The sequence below is a fragment of the Citrus sinensis genome, chromosome 9 (genome assembly GCF_022201045.2).
Source record: "Citrus sinensis cultivar Valencia sweet orange chromosome 9, DVS_A1.0, whole genome shotgun sequence".
NCBI lineage: Eukaryota > Viridiplantae > Streptophyta > Magnoliopsida > Sapindales > Rutaceae > Citrus > Citrus sinensis.
Window position 1 is genome coordinate 6,598,592 of NC_068564.1, and position 18,478 is coordinate 6,617,069.

At 33.9% G+C, this 18,478-nt stretch overlaps 1 protein-coding gene across 1 annotated transcript; it reads left to right on the forward strand.

Moving 5' to 3' along the window:
- Window positions 1-2,780: 2,780 nt before the first annotated feature.
- Window positions 2,781-4,052, forward strand: LOC107178520 (transcription factor CYCLOIDEA-like). Its single transcript, XM_052433913.1, has 2 exons — window positions 2,781-3,673; window positions 3,783-4,052. Coding segments are annotated over exons 1-2 (894 nt in total). The 3' UTR covers window positions 3,784-4,052.
- The last annotated feature ends 14,426 nt before the right edge of the window (window positions 4,053-18,478 follow it).

Consider the following 18,478-nt stretch of genomic DNA (forward strand, 5'->3'; position numbering starts at 1 on the left):
CACCACTGGCTGCAAGAACCCAAAGACCCAATTAATTCAACATTGAACTTATCACAGGATTGTAGCTGGACTTGCACACATGACAATAAACTAACTTTCAAGCTAAGATTGAAATTGTAGGAAATATTTTATAATCACAGCCAAACTTACGGGGTTTGGTGTCAGCATAATATTCTTACTCAATATTAGAGGACAAATAATTTCTTATACCATCCTATCAATAGATCTGAAATTTCACCAACAGCTAAATCCAACCAAACTCTACTTAAAATAGTATTAGATCTCATTCATATTTAATTAAAACAAAACAAAATCCACCTCATGATCCCACCAAAACAAATGAGTTTCAATCATCCAATACATTACAGATTTCACATCTCCTAGATCCATTACAAAACCTGCATAGAATTTTCTTTGTTTCAAAAAAAAAAATTATTTAACCATAGCATGTATAGTAAATTAAAACTACTCTCTACTCATGTGTGCCATGTTCGAGATTTGATCCCAGATCTCTTAATTCAACTTAAATATTACTAACTAAGCTAGCTCGCATACTGTTTACAAGATGAAAGCATAAGTTAAAAGCAAGATCCAAACGTCAATACAATCAGAAAAAAGAAAACCAATTTATAATTATCCAACTTGCCAGTGAGTTAAAATAGCAAATGCAGATCTGAGAAGATGAGATACCTGAGCAGCAACAAGGCCACTGATATGAGCCATATCACAGAGCAAAAGGGCACCACACTTATCAGCAACAGCTTTGCATACCTACGCATGGAAAATAAGTAAAGGTTTCCAAACTAACACGAATTATGGGGTGATGTGCTCACCTATCGCCCACTCATATTACTTACCCTGTTTATGAAGTGTGGCACGTACAAACACATATTTTCATTTGAAAACAACACAAGAGCTACCACACCCCCCAATTATTCTCATGTCCTTTGCTCATTGTTTTAATTTGAGAGAAAGAGAAAGGAGGGTCACAGTCTCACAGATATGATTATGAATATGATGTGACCTATAGCGAGTACATAAGCGGAAGACATGGCCGTGTTTACATGGAATATTTCACTAAAATCTAGTGTTAAATATGAAATATTTCTCTAAAATCTAGTGTTAACATGGGATGTTCCGAGATTGAGTGAAAGAATGTGATTGGTGAGATCTGTTATGTATAGAGTTTATATTTTACTGAGCAGAGGCAGTGCAAATACAAGCAATGTATGTATATACATGCACCCTAACGTTTAACGGGACTAATCTTTCAAATGCTTCTACAATCCATCTTCAGTTTTCATTTGTGTGTATGTATACACAGATAGAGATTAGGTCTCTCACATTTCTTTTCTCTTAAGTGCATGTAACTGTCGTTTGTGTGTATGTAAAACTACATGTACTAATAAGTTTAACTAGTCAAAATCTTGTGGGAGACACAAGAGGACTTGTCAAGATTATTTTATTAACATGAATGAAGAGGGGTTAGGGATGAATTTCTATTATACATAAAACTAATATAAAGAACAACTCAAAAGAGAAACTAATATAAAGAACAATCCAAAAGACAAATTGACCCAAAGTTACTCTTTAATTAGGGTTTATGGAATTAAACAGATAGGGCAATGCATCTAAAACCTAAAGCTTAAACCCAAAAGAGAAATTTTCCTAAAAATATTTAATTGTAACCTCCGCTAAAGATCAGTACGATCAGTTAAATATAAATCGATTATCTTCTTTAAGATTGAGGAAGCCATTACATTAATTGAAATGATGTAAATTACAGTAATAATTGAGAGCTAAATGTTGTAAGAATTCCCCGGATTATACAACTTACAAGAGGCAAATACTGCTAATCCTCGGAGCAAAAAGAGTTGCGTTCTTGACTTCGAAGTTGATGGAATGCCTTTACCTGTTTGCCATCATGCTCATGCAACCATCATGCCCATGCAACCATCATGCCCATGCAACCATGGCATAGACATGGTAACAGCAAACCCTAATCACAATTCCTTCGTCCTTTTATGTAGAGTTTTTGTATTGGAAAATGGGATAAACGATGCTATGTACGTGAATATTTCAATGCAAAAAGCTCACGGCCCTCGGCGAAACCTGAAGGTTAATTTATTGGTGATAGTTACATTAGTAGACCGGTCACAGCACAGGTACTCATTTATGAGCAGTGAAAAATCTATTAATTTATTAACACAGTTATAAAATTACCGGAGAGTGGAGAGGTAGCTAGCTACAGCTAAGCTATAGCCAAACCACTAGTCACTTCATCTCTCTCTCTCACTGATCATCAGTTTCTCAATTTATGGGGTTCAAAAGTTTGAAAAGATTGCTCAAGAGTCCCTACCGTTGCTTGTGCTGCTCGCACATTTACTGGAACAAAACAATTTTAACATCATTGTTCTTTTTAATAAATATACGCATCACCCACTTTCTTTCTTTTGGCAGCTCTGAATCTCAATTTTGCTCTAAATGTCAATGAATGTATAATTAAAGAAATACGCAGCTTTCTATCGCCAGTGTGCACAGACCATTTTAGGGCTAGCTTTCATAATCAATCACAATTCTTTCTCGTCTCCAATTCTTTCTTTGGCCACACAAGATGCAGCCCTAAATCTTTACTTCAATCAATGAAATAGCTAGCTGCGGATCCAATGGGTAAAAGCACTTTCATTGGTCCAATAGTTTTTCTTGCCTAAAATTTTCATTATTGAGAGGCTATAGCAGTATAGCTAGGGTTTGTTTGTGTATTCACTCAAATTGCATAAATGTTTTCTTCAAACCCTGGCACTAGCTTCAACCCAAATGCAAACATCTTCTCTTCTAATAATTACCTTCATTGTCCTCCTCTATTCGCTGGCTATGAAAACAACAACGTTTTGCTTGATCCACTCACAGGTTGGATCTTACCGGCAGCCAATCATCAGACTTTGACAAACATGGCATTTACTGGCAATGCCAGTGCAGTGGTGAATAGAGAACATTATGATCATCCTTCAAGTTTTATACGAAACGAGAAGCCGGTACCAGTGAAGAGAGATCGGCACAGCAAAATTTGTACAGCTCAGGGTTTTAGAGATCGGAGAGTGAGACTGTCTATTGAAATCGCCCGCGAGTTCTTTGATCTACAGGACATGCTAGGGTTTGATAAAGCAAGCCAAACCCTTGAATGGCTGTTCAACAAGTCAAGAAAGGCTATTAAGGAACTGATAGAGCTGAAGAGGCCCTGCAATGGTACTAGTAAGCAATTAATGGAGAAGCTTGCAAAAAAGTCAAGAGATCAGGCAAGAGCAAGAGCAAGGCAAAGGACTCGAGAAAAAATGTTAAAAAAATTTGCTGACACAACTCCTCAAATCTCGACCCAAATCAAAGCTTGCCAAGAATCAAGTTCTTATGTTGTTTCTCATGATCAAGTCCAAGAACCTTGCTCTTCCACACTAGCCTGTCAAACGCAAGACAATCAAGCTCCGACAGATAGAAATCAGAACCCATCTTCAAATTTTGCTCATGATCAGCAAAATCTTGAAATTTCAAAGGATACAATTAGTTGCAATACAAGCAACTATAACTTCAATTTACCTCAAAACTGGGACATCGTTAGTGCAATGCCTCATCAGTACACAGTCTGTCGAGCAATTACCAAACATGAATCTCTCAACTGGTAATTAAAGTGCTATATTAGTCAGTATATTATATTCCATATAATCTCAAATTTCTTGATCATCAATATTCGCACTTCAGATGTTAACTTGTGTTGTGTCAATTTGCAGAAGTTCAAATGATTAATGGCAAAATTAACCAGCGGAAAGGCATGCAACAGTCTGTGTCAACACTAACAGATGCATGAGCATTGAAAAAACGTAAGCTGCAGTTATATATCTTGTTGTTTCTGTAGGAAATCAGAGCATATTTTTGAACGGTTTTATTTCAATTTTCGTGTCACTGAACTTCAGATGTGGAAATATAATGGACAAGTTTCTCTGTTATGACCTTATGCGTGTTTGTTCTAATGTAAGCAACCATATGATGATCTTATAGACATCTTATATGACAACCATATTAAGCTAGTCACAGCTAGCACTAATTGAGTCAGGTACACCTGAAGATCATATATAAGTTAGGAATTTAATTGTTACTGAAAATTTTGATATGATTCTCACAAAAAGATATTTTATTAATGCCATAACCTTCTTAGTATAAAGCATACGGTTGTGAAATAATGTGTAATTACTTCTACAATATATTAGAGGTAATACAACTAACTAATGCATTTCTTGTCAATATGAACTGAATTCATATGTTTTTGTCGTCAACATACGCATGCATACTGATCCAGCAGTATAGGAAAATTCAGTAGCAAAATCAAGAATTTTCCTTAAGCCTAATGGGCTGCATGTATATCACCTCCAAACAAGATTAAGAATAAAGTCTTGTGGTACATAATTGACCATTCAATTTTGTGAGAACACATAGATTCTAATCTCAGAAGAGCGAACAGTCTAAAAATTGATGAAGAAAGAATTGAAGCATGAAACTCATGATTGTTCAAGCATTCAGTGTGTTTTAACACATAACAACTCAACTTCAGATAATGTTAGGATAGTCTTCACAATGAATTGAACTCATTTCAGAGCTAATCATATATGTGTATAAATGTTTATGAACATATGTTTATATATTATCCATGCTCTTGCACACTATGTTTCCAAGAACTAGAGTACTCAGATTCATTCAATACTCTATGAACTAAAGAAGTACAACTGTTTATTTACCTTAAAGCTTCCATCTGCCTGGAATTTGTATATGTTTAATGGTTGAGTTATAGCTTGAACTTTGCAACTTGGCTTGCCCATTATCAATAATTTGTGTTTCCTGTAACAATACAATTTGTTTTAAGCAATAATTTGAATTACTTTATGAGCATTAGATAGATCAACTGAAAGCGTTTTCAAGGAGCTTGACAATACATTAGTATCTCTAAACCAGAGAGCTCTTGAAGAAAACCGTGAGAATTGTCATGACTTGAATTTATAGTGATACAAAAGAGACAATTAGCATAAGTTTGCAAATTCTCCTTCCAAAGATAGGATGTTGTAGGTGAGTTGTCGATTGATTGGGAAATATTAAGACAGTTAATTTTACCGTATTTATTGCTATCTTTGCCATCATAGACAGTAAAATTAACTATTTTCAATTCGAGTTTAGAATAATATCTTGCTGAAAAAAGTTAACAAATCAATTTCGGTCAACAGTATAGTAACACTGAATCCGTGAGATATAGCTTTTGCATTTTCCTATTGTTAGAATCCAATAATTACTAAAATAATGCAGGTCTGTATGTGCATAGATAAGCATGTATGCCTGCACGCACCCACCCCCGCGTGCACGTGTGCACACACACGAAAAATGCTCATAATTGACAACATTGTGAATAAACTTTTACAATGTTATAAACTGTTTGATAATATTGTGAAACAATAAAAAATACAATTTATAACATTGTAAATCTATCGAACCTAAGAGCAATTATATATGCATTTTTGTGTATAAGCATATATTTATATATGGAGTCATTTTTAGCCCTGTGATCATAGATTTTATTAAAATATGGGATTAGTTGACAATGGTACAAATAGATTTTCACAATATTATTAAATAGTTTACACTATTGTAAAAGGTTGTTCGCATTGTTTTTAACTCATCCTGGGTTAAAAGATTTTTCCATATCTATGAACTATAAATATAGGTATTCATGTATATACATTTGTGTGTGTATATGTAGGTGTAACGAAGGAGCAAGTTAAGGACTATTTTATGGCAAAGGTCCTATTGGGATTGGGGTTTCAAACACTCTAAACAATTTATTTTATAAGTTTTGACAGAAATTGTGTTTGATAAATTTTTTAAAAGTCATTTATTTTATAATTTTCTCTATTTTGACATTAACTTATAAAAGAAGGGAAGAGGTTGCTTTTTATAAGCAGCTTATTAAATAGGCCACCACGCTTATTTAAAATTCTTAATATAATCTTTCTATTTAAAAAAAACGACAATTATTTCGTACCTTTTTCATAACCCTAATTTATAAATAAAACAAAATTTAAACTTATGACTATTTTGGTCATTATATAATAAATAACATTTTCATAATAAAATTTACCAAACACATATACACTACATTTTAGAATCGAAGCAACCGCAACAATATAGTTTACCAAACGTCAAGCTACTTTTTTAGTCAGCAGCTTATGTTATCTGCATGGCAAAAGCTGCTTATTTCATTAGTCATGGCAGTCCCAAATTGGCCCTTAATTAGTTTAATGTTATGAGTGTTTATCTTCTTCTAAATATTTAAAGATAGGATTGGATTATCATTTAGTTGATTTACCTAGTAAATATTTAATTGTAAACATTGGTAAATCATATTATAATGTAATCCAATGAAATGGAAAAAATAATAAAAAGGGATGAGCAACACTCAAGCCCCAAGGTAGGCAGGGATGGCGAAAACTTGACTCGACTCGAGCCTGAGTGTTTCAAGCAGGGCTTAGTAGGCTCTGTACATGTATACTAAATACTCAAGTTGGTTCAAAATTCACCTAAAAAGCCTCATGAGCTTGGCTGGAAATCTCGAAAAATGCTTAAAAGTTTTTAAAAATATGGATTATTTTAATTAAAATACAACTTTTAACATATATTTAACCCACAAGACATATATTTAAATTTTTAAATCATTTAAACCCAACTTTTAAAGCCTAAATCTAACAAAAAATTATATTTTCTATAATTTTATAGAACATAATAAGAAATTTAGAAAAAATATAGGATATAAAATATAAAATGTTTGGACCGGCCTGAAAAAAACCCGACCTGACAGAAGATATGTTAAGGTCAGGCTCGCCTTTGCTAAACCTATCACGAGCACACATTTTGCCATCATAAAAGTGGGAGAGTCATGCCTCTTTCCATTACGGGGAAAGAGTAATTCCTTCAATCAAAAGGACTATATGCAAAAAAAAAGAAAAAGAAAAAAGAGACTAGTTGTGATTATGGAAAGACTAGGTGGAGTCTCTTGGCTGGAAAAATCGAAATGCATAGCTAGTGATGAGGGTCGTTTTCCATTCTTAATTTAGCAATGATGATGTGAAACTGGATTGATGCCCTGCCCATGGACACCCTTCTCCTTAGCTACTACTGGGGTATGAGGCTTGCGAGGTTTATAAAACTTCTTTCAACTGCATCAGTTAGGATCAATTAGATACGTTGTAAAATTAGTCATTTTTGAATAAAAATAATTAATTAATTAAATTTAAACTATACACAAATCTTATTAGCATTCAAGAAGAATATATAATAATAATAATTATTATCATTATTATTTGTCCACCTGGCCTTGGTCGGGGAGATTTGGCTCAGCACTCGTATTTGAATTGTGAAGAGATATGAGACAAAGAGTCTATTTAAACTTTTGCACACTCTTATATTTTGTTTATAAAAAAAAAGGAAGAATATGTAAATTATTATTAATATTATTTGGGTGGGCTTTTCACACCCCACCATACCCATGCTTAAATAATTTTCCCTTAAAGGTTAATGTGAGGGGAATGGATTGTTTGTCCTATTGTTTCCGCTGCAAAAGTCCAAATCATTTGGATTATTCTCAAATATCAAGGGTAGGTTACGCTCAAATCACTATCTTTAATTTGTTACATTCACCTCTTCTAAAATTTGAACTTAGGAACTCAAATAAATAAAATTGTTTGAAAACTACTTGACCAATCTATTAAAAACAATAATTAGTTATTGATACAATAATAAATAATGTAAATACATTTTGATTAATATACATAAGATTTTTAAAACTCATAATACCCGAATCAAACGATATATACATAAAAAATATATTATAAACACATGAAATTTATATTTATAGCCTATAGAAAGCTTGTATGAGCATCATGGAAGACATTGGTGGACAATGTGATACATGTTGCTAAAGCTTAAATTACTATATGGTATTTCATTGTGGAAGCTTTAGCTATCAAGGAAAGTTGATGAGTGTTTAGCAAGAATAATGCTAGATATTTTAGCATTAAAATTCTTATTTGAGTCCCAACTCATGGGACACTATTAATCTATGGGATGATAAAATGATAGTTCTATGTTTATTATCCAATAAATAAGCGATACATAGCATTATGACTTAAGTTGAGATTCATATATTGGAATCTCTAATATTATTGGCTTAATAAACACCAATAGTTGTCAAGTAAACATTACCATTTTATTATTTTAGAACTTATTTTTCAATAAATAGCTATGAAAAATAACCAATAATGCTATCAAATGTTTACTAAGCATTTGACAATTTTGATATGATTGCAACCAAGTCTGGCCACTCAAGTTTAAATTCTCGAGAGGATAAAGTTTAGAATACGTCAGAGATACCATATTAACAATACAACAAGTAAATTATGCTATGATATATGTACATTTATTAAATTCTAAAAATAATAAAAAGGTAAAGTTTACTTGACAACTATTGGCGTCTATTAAGCCAATAATATTAGGGATTTGTGCATTTATTTTAAAAACAACCATAAAAGTTGATTGTATAATACATGTGAATTATATTAAATTCAGTTATACATCTAAGACATGCATTAGTTGAATATATTATCTCTTACGCGTTCTATAATTCCTTCCTAGAGCTGATTACATTACCTTTAATGTGTTTTAGAATGCCTCCCTAAAAGAAAATGGACTAAAAAATCAATTTAAACTTTTTTTTTCCTAAAGACTTGATCCAGTAGTTATCATGCAGTTTTCTTTAACTAGGCAACAGTATTTAAATTTTGGGAATATAGTGAGTAAAAATTGATTTTTTTAAATAAATAAATAAATTAGCAGGTATGCCCTCAAAAGAGGCATACTGATGGAAACCATGGCCCCAGAGTCACCAGTGGCTATATATTTGGAGGCCCTTAGTTAGCCCCTAGGATTTCAGCACAGTGGGCAGGATCGCTAATTGCTATTTAGCTTTTGAAAAAATTATGAAGGTAACAGAAACATTGCAATCGAAGCGAAAGGGGAAGAAAATCATCAGAAACTCAGCAACTTTTTTCCCCCCTCTTTTTTCAATTTTATGGCCTCATGTTATACACGACAGTTTTAAACAGACCCCGCTGAACAAATTGATTGAATTTAAGTACTTATTACTGCTCATCAGAAAACAACCAACATATGGCATTAACCTTTAAAAACATCCTAAATGAAATGAACCCATCAGATTTAAGGCTATTAAAAGCTATATAGCTCTCTTACGTAACATGGGTAATGCTTACCTGCTGAGATTTGAAGTAACCCCTTTGTGAACCTCAATCTCATATCCTTGCACTTCACAGCTGCCACATGCCACCATTAAAAAGCAGTAGCCTCACCAAACACTCCAGCTGAACAAGAAAGAAAATACACCCAGTAAGCCAGAACTACTCTAAATTGCTTCTATATTCTACAAATAAATTAATGACAATATATACCAGTAGCTATTAGAGCTTTCATATGGAGACTAGACTAAACACAAAAAGCAAAATAAAAAAATAAAAAATAAAAAACCATTATGGTGAAGAAGCTGATGACCAAACCAAACATAAACCATTTTTTTCATATAAACAAAACTCTCAGAGAGAGAGAGAGACAGAGAGACAGAGAGAATAATTTGCATTGTACCGATTGTTATCTTGCTGAATGTATGATAGAAGTTCATTTGAAATTCTCGTCTGCGGTAGTTACTAGGGTTATTTTACACAGCTTTACTGAGAGACTTTCGACTTTCAAGAAGGGAAAGGGTTTTTATTAGAGAATTTTTTATTTTGTACAGTTTACTGTTACCAAAAGGATGTACCGAAAGGTCGAAACTAACAGTGACATATATTTATCTAATTTAAAATTCCTCAAATATGCTGCCATTAACTGAAAGACCGATAAATGGTTACTATGAGTATGCAACCCTTGCTTTCTATTTAGAGAAACAATGGATGGCTACTAAATTCGGTAACTTCTTGACAAACAATAACAAGGACTCTGTTTCTTTTGTCTTAAAATTAGATTAGCAAGCTAGCTGGCCTCTAAGATATATGACGAACAGTATGAAATGATATAATGGTACTGTAAAACGCAAAAGCACATGCAAAATCCCTAGAGACATAATTAATGGCTAGCTATAGGGGTGTAGTCCTTGACAAAAGTGAAAAGGGCATGAAAGCAACAGGCGCCTAAAATTATAAATAATTACCGTACACATTCAAAAAAATCTCTAGTTTAATTAGTAGCAAAAGCAGCTGATAGTTCTGCTGGATTGACTGGAAACAGTAACCAATTTATTGATGGTTCTCGCATAAATATCTTCGCTATCATATATGAAAGATCAATTGGATCCCGTTTTTTATTGCCATTTGTCGATATCGATATAACATCTCCAACAGTTGGTCGATCAGTTGGTCACTTTTAAAAGTTCAAATTACTTTATATAAATTATTACTTACATATTCATTTTTAAAGAGAATTTTTGTTATAATTTTTATTTTTAATTAAATTGTGAGTGTATAAGTGTGAGAAACACTTGGGATGAAGAGATTGGGGAGATAATCTCTTGATTGTAAAGGTTCATTGACACCTTGGAAGTCAATTGTAAGAACTTGAAGCCTTGGGAGGCTTGGATAATGAAATTCTCGAGCTTGGTTGGCTTGGAGGCGTGGACGTAGGCGGGGATTGCCGAACCACGTAAAAATCTGTATGTTTTTTTTCTCTTCCCTTACTCTTTTATTTTTATGCTTGTTTGAATTTATTGTTTTCTATTCCATTAAGGCGTTAAATTAATTTGTTGTGCGAATTGTATTGTATAATTTTTAAAAACCCAATTCGCCCCCCTCTTGGGTTGCGTAACTTGCATTTCAAAGAGTGCTAACTTGGACCGATTCTAGAATTTTCTAGCTAACTCTAGCACATCTCAAGCTTGTACATATCTAGAATTCTCTACACATTGATGCGTAAATGAGCAAGTGTACTAGTCGGCACAAGTAATATAATGAAGAATATAGTATTGTCCCACAAAAATTGTATATCTTATTAGCTACCAAAATTATTCTAACCCTAATTTATTTGAACAATCGAGTAGGTGAATTTATATTAAAAATTAAAATAAAATAAAATAACTAAAGATTAAATAAATATGCAGGCAGTAATCGAAATCACCAAGAGATTAAGACACAAGAACATCCGATTTCACCATAACCAATCTAATTTAATCCTCCATCTATACTGTTAAAATTTATTACCCATATTGACAGTGAATTTCCCTAATCTATTCAATATGCTCTTTCGAGTAATATCAAAATTCCCTTCATATATCAACCCACTATATCTTTATATGAATTTAAATATGTAAAGATTCATTAAGCTCTATGGAAATTCTTAGAAAAACTGCACGAATCACGTTGCCACATCTCAGTCTTTCGTTCAATTCATGGCATCCATTACACAGAGCAAAAGTACATAAATCTCCTCTCGGTCTCATTATGTATCCTCAAATCATTCAAATATTGGCCGGATATTTAAAAGCATTAAACAAAATAATGAACACTCAACCATGGAATAATAAACTAAAAGTAACATAGATTTATGAAATTAAGTCTTCATAGTTAGGCTACATCGTAGCCCTAGCAAAATAAATTAATTCATGGGAATATAAAGAGAATCCATGAATTTAATTGGGAACATTCAAGCAAGACAATATAGAAGAGGGAAAGAAAAACTCAAGAATTAAACTTAGTGTCTTCTTCCTCCTCTAAATTGTTCTGGCTACCGTCGACTTTTGCTTAAGACTTGCAGCTATTGCTCTATTCTTTTTTTTTCCTCTTGGCTCCAATTTCGCGCGGCTGCCCTCTTCACTTTTCTTTTTATATTGTTGCGCCACCTCCAAATCCTTAAATGAAAAGGATTTAAAACAAGCCAAGCTTAACCAATTTTAAGCCCATGCATGTGCTTGCCATTTAAATTGCCAATTAGTTCTATAATGCTCCCCACGTGCATGCATGCTTAAAATTGGTTAATTAAATCTTCCTTGATTTGGTTTTTTATTTCTTTCCTTTTTTTCTTCCGCAATAAGAAATTATTTCCATTAAGCTCCAATTTGTTTCCTCTTTTCACTTCCTTTCACTTAAATATTCCCAATATTCCTAGAATGATAAAATATAAAAATTAAGATAAAAATTAATGTAATAAAATATAATTTAACATAAAATTAAGTTATGGAAGCATTAAAATAATATGAAAATTATTAGCACATCAAATACCCCCAAACTTAACATTTTGCTAGTTCTTGAGTAAAAATTAAAATAAAAGTACGAAAAGAAAATCCTAATTAAACCACTTTTGCGGTGATCGCGATTACATTTAGCGCATGCAGTAAGCCTTTAAACCCATAGGCGGCCCTAGTGGACGAGTTATAGTCTCGTAAGGGTTTCCAACAATGACACCAACAAACATCATTAAAAAAAATGCCTCAAAAATTGCATAAAGTATATAGCTCAAAGAATATTAAAAATATTGACAAAGTTCTAACTTTAATTCAATAGTTAGCCTCATCACATTGAATTCTTGTGTTGTGTGTGAATCAATTCAATCAAAACTCATCTCAAATTTTTTAATATCAACAGCCCCTGTCTAGAATAATAAACAGAGTAGGTCACACTAACCTTATCATCTTGATTTGTTTTCTTGCTTTTTTCACAGGCATAAATTTGCATTTTCTTTTGATTTTTCTTAAAGCACATTTTTTTTCTTTGTCCATAGTCAGAAGCTTTCACTCTACCCCTTAAGGTAGCATTCTTCTCATGGTAGATTATCCTCTACATACTGGTGGTACATAGGCCCAAATTATTCAAGGATAGCTTCACTCTTAAGGGTTATAGGTAGTTATTTCTGACTATGGTGCCTGGGTAAACTTAAGTATTGTAGAATCAAGGTAAACAGTCATTTACTCAATCTAAAATTCTCAACTGAGGCTGTATCAATCTCAAATCTTAAGTCAAAATTCTGAAAGAATCGATATAAGTGCGCAAAATATCTAAAGAATCATAATCAAGACGAAACTAACACAAGAATCAAGTATAAACTAAGACAATATTCATTCATTTCTAAGAACCATATTTATTTTCAACCATATACTCATCATAAGCATTGACATATTTTATTTTCTATTTTTAATTTTTTTTTTAAAATGAAAGCAAATATTCCCATCCCCAAACTTAAAATAAACATTGTCCTCAATGTAAAGAAAAAGGAAAGGAAAAGAGAAACTCGCCCGGTTTTGCACTTGAAGATGTAAACTTGTAGCTGAGTCGTTGAAAGACATGTGAAAAGTTGATGTTCATTGACCCCCAAACTTGTGCAAAATCCTAAAACAAAATAAAATAAGTAGAAGAAAAGACAAAAGAAATAAGGAAAGATAAAAAAAATGACAATAATAAAGTTTAGAAAGCTTGGGTTGGGGTTGCCTCCCAAGAAGCGCTAAATTTATAGTCATTAGCCTCACTGTCTTTGAAGAGATCGTTTAAGGAGGCTCGTGGATGCAAGGAGATGATCTGGATGGTCCTTGCCTAAGTTTCTTGCAATTAGGCCTCTTCCCACAAAGTTGAGGTGATGGACCTTCATTAATAGACTACTTATGTATTGTATAAATGTCAGGAGGGTCACATAAATACTCATCCTTAAGTGGTTTGGTCATTTTTCTATCCATGGTGTCTTCTTAGAAACCTTCTTTGAGTTCAGTTACATACTGGATAGATGTGTACACATTGAAAATGGCTAGCTCATTTTGAACTCTTAAAATCAATTTCTTTCTTGAACATCAATCAAAGCTTTCCCTGTAGCTAAGAATGATCGACCTAGAATAAAAGGTAACTCTATATTTTCAACCATATCCAAGACAATAAAATCTGCAGTGAATATAAACTTGTCAACTTTCACAAGCACATCCTTAACTATGCCTCTTGGGTACTTTATAGATCTATTTTCCAATGGAGGGTAACAATTGTTACCTTAGGTTCACCCAAACCTAATTTCTTGAAAAAAAGAGAAAGGCATCAAATTAATGCTTGCACCTAAATCACACAAAGCTGTATCAAAATAAGTTTCCAGTATTGCATGGAATATTAAAACTCCTTGGATGTTTCAGCTTTGGTGGCAATTTATTTTGCAAGTTGGCGGTGTAATCCTCGGTCAACATTACAGTTTCATGCTCCTTAAATTTCCTCTTGTTGGACAACATTTCCTTCATAAATTTGGCATAAAGCGACATTTGTTCCAAAGCATCTACAAAAGGAATGTTAATATGCAATTTCTTAAACACAACAAGTAATTTTTAAAATTGCTTATCTATGTTATTTTTTTGGAGATGCTGAGGAAAAGGGATTGAAAGAACATAGGCCTTGACTGGTGCTGCTGGTTTAGGTTGTGGTATTTCTAAACTTGCTGCGTTTAAAACCTTGGTGGTGTCTTCAGCTTGTTCTTCATCAATTTTCTTTGCTTGTTTTTGCGGCTCATGAAGTTGTTTACCACTCCGAAGTATAATTGCATTAACTTGCTCCTTTGGATTTGTCTCGATGTTGTTTGGCAGAGAGCCCTGTTGTCTATTGGATAGCAAGTTTGTAATCTAACCCACTTGTACCTCGAGGTTCTGAATTAACACAGCTTGATTCTGAAAAGTTGTCTCTGTTTTGGTCATGAATTGAGACATATTTGTTGTAAGCTGGGTAAAAACATCTTTAAAGTTTGACTTCTTTTCTTGTGATTGGAACCCTGGAGGTTGTGCCAATGCATTTTGAGTGTTGTTCCATGGTAGATTTGGATGGTTTCTCCAGCTTGGATTGTAGGTATTGGGATATGGGTTATTTTGTTGCCTCTGGAAGTTCGACACATAATGAGTTTGTTCAATAGATGATAGTGCAAAAGGACTTCCAACTTGGTAATTGACGCTAGTATGATTCCCTCCACATAATTCACACACTTACGATTGACTTTGAATATTCAAATTATCCAACTTGTTACGAATTGCAGCAGTTATCTGTACGTAAGCAGGGACCACATCAACATTATAGACTCTTGTAGCTCTCTTTGATATTGGTCGCTCCGAAGACCACTGGTAATTATTAGAAGCCATCTCCTCTAATAATTCATAAGCTACTTCTGGTGTTTTTCCCATTAACGTTCCTTTGGCTGCAACATCAATCATTGTTCTGGTATTGGATCCCAAACTATTATAAAATGTTTGTACCTGAAGCCAAACTGGTAGACCATGATATGGGCATTTTCTTAGTAGGTCTTTGTATCTCTCCTATGCTTCATATAGTGACTCAATCTCGAATTGAGCAACGGTTGTGATGTCATTCCTTAACTTGGCTGTTTTTGCTGGATTAAAGTACTTTTCTAAAAACTTCTACGCTAAACCATCCCATGTAGTGATTGTTCCAATAGGGAGTGAGTTCAACCACTCTTTTGCTTTATCCCCTTAGTGAGAACGGAAAAAGCCTTAGCCTGATAGCATTTTCTGAAATACCATTTTTTGAAATACCATTTTGCTTAAATGTGTCACAAATTTCCAAGAAATTTACAATATGAGCATTTATATCATCATTTGGCATCCCAGCAAATTGTACTGACGTATGAATCATCTAGATTATGATTGGCTTAATTTCAAAGTTATTAGCTTAAACCGCATGGCGTGCAATGCTTGGGCGAGCACTATTAATTGTAGGCACAACATAATCTCTTGAAGGTCTCTCATCCTCATTTGCATGTAATGCTTTGTCAGCCATAATTAGTTGTTGCTCCTGTAAAGCTTCTCTCCTTTCGCTATTGAGCCTTCTACAAGTGTGTTCAATCTGTTGATTAAAAGGCAATAAACCAAAACTTCTTGAATATCTCATAAAACTAAACAAGAAAAAGAACATTAAAATAAAAACAATAAAAAGAAATTTCAAATTAAACTAAGGTTAGTTGGTATCGATACTAATCCAGACAATCTCCGGCAACGGCGCCAAAAATTTGATGTGTAAATTAGTAAGTGTACTAGTCGGCACAAGTAATATAATGAAGAGTAGAGTATCGTCCTACAGAGATTGCATATCTTATTAGCTACCAAAATTATGCTAACCCTAATTTATTTGAACAATCGTGTAGGCGAATTTAGATTGAAAATTAAAATAAAATAAAATAACTAAAAATTAAATAAATATGCAGGCAGTAATCGAAATCACCAAGAGATTAAGACACTAGGACATCCGATTTCACCATAACCAATTCAATTTAATCCTCCAACTATGCTATTAAAATTTATTACCCATATTGACAGTGAATTTCCCTAATCTATTCAATATGCTCTCTCGAGTAATATCAAAATTCCCTTCATATATCAACCCACTATATCTTTATATGAATTTAAATATGTAAAGATTCATTAAGCTCTATGGAAATTCTTAGAAAAACTGCACGAATCACGTTGCCACATCTCAGTCTTTCGTTCAATTCATGGCATCCATTACACAGAGCAAAAGTACATAAATCTCCTCTCGGTCTCATTATGTATCCTCAAATCATTCAAATATTGGCCGGATATTTAAAAGCATTAAACAAAATAATGAACACTCAACCATGGAATAATAAACTAAAAGTAACATAGATTTATGAAATTAAGTCTTCATAGTTAGGCTACATCGTAGCCCTAGCAAAATAAATTAGTTCATGGGAATATAAAAAGAATCCATGAATTTAATTTAAAATATTCAAGCAAGACAATATAAAAGAGAGAAAGAAAAACTAAAGAATTAATCTTAGTGTCTTCTTCCTCCTCTAAATTGTTCTGGCTAGTCTCGGCTTTGGCTTAAGACTTGCGGCTGCTCCTCTATTCTTTTTTTTTTCCTCTTGGATCCAATTTGATCCAATTTCGCGCGGCTGCCCTCTTCACTTTTCTTTTTATATTGTTGCGCCACCTCCAAATCCTAAAATGAAAATGATTTAAAACAAGCCAAGCTTAACCAATTTTAAGCCCATGCACGTGCTTGCCATTTAATTTGCCAATTAGTTCTATAATGCACCCCACGTGCATGCATGCTTAAATTGGTTAATTAAATCTTCCTTGATTTAGTTTTTATTTCTTTCCTTTTCTTTTCTTCCATAGTCCGCAATTATTTCCATTAAGCTCCAATTTTTTTTCTCTTTTTGCTTTCTTTCACTTAAATATTCCCAATATTCCTACAATGATAAAATATAAAAATTAATGTAATAGAATATAATTTAACATAAAATTAAGTTATGAAAGCATAAAAATAATATGAAGATTATTAGCACATCACACATGTAGACAAGTTGGTATAATTCTCTAGAACTCTAGAGCTTGGCAGCCTCCCTATAAATAGGACATGACATTTGGCATCTGAACAATCAAGCTTTGAGCAAGCGACTCAAATACTCTTGTAAGCTTTCTTATAATCTCTCTTGTAAGTAATATAATTTCCCTTCTTCAACTCCATTGCTCTCTTCTCTCTAACTCTTTCGAAGACTTCTAGGCTTAGCTAGTCGACAAGCTCAAAGGCTTACTTAGCAACTTTTGGCAAGAGTTGTCTAAGTGCCGCACGGGTTTGTTGCGCATAACACTCATCTTGTGACAAGTGGTATCAGACCAAAGGTTTTCACCCACACAGGCTAGTCCGTGAGCAATGACCAACCCTCCAAACCCAGCACAAGAGGGCGTTGTTGGTGTGGATGTTCCACCAAAGCCATCCCGCGGTCGGGAAGATGGACGCACTCAAGGAAAGTCCTGCGGTAAGTCCAAGGCCCCATCCGTTGATGCCTCGGAGCTTTGCATGGCTACACTTGAAATGGCTATGACCACCACTCAAGAAACCCTTGAAGGATTGGAGGAAATTGTGGATGGTCTTGAGGGAGAGTATGCCAACTTCGCTGTTGCAACCAAGGCTCTCATCCAAGACCAAGCCAACACCCTCCGAGGGGAGTTTCGAGTCTTTCACGAAAAGTTGCTGAAACTCTGCAATTTCGTCCAAGAGGAACTACGAGCTATCCGTACGGAAGTGGAGGAAGTCTACTCATATTGGGTATGGCACAAGCGCACACTCTCCGCTAGCCCAACATCCACAAGTACGAGTGATGCGCGATGCATCGACAAGCCAAAGCCCGACACTTATGATGACACACACAATGCCACTGTCGTGGAAAACTTTCTCTTCGGGCTAGACTAATACTTCGATGCCATGGGCATGCGAGACGAGACAATAAAGGTGGGCACAAAACACACCTATTTTTGAGGTACCACACCACAATGGTGGCGTCAGAAGTATGGCGAGATGGGAAAAGGCATTTGCACCATCGACACTTGGGCCAACTTTAAGCA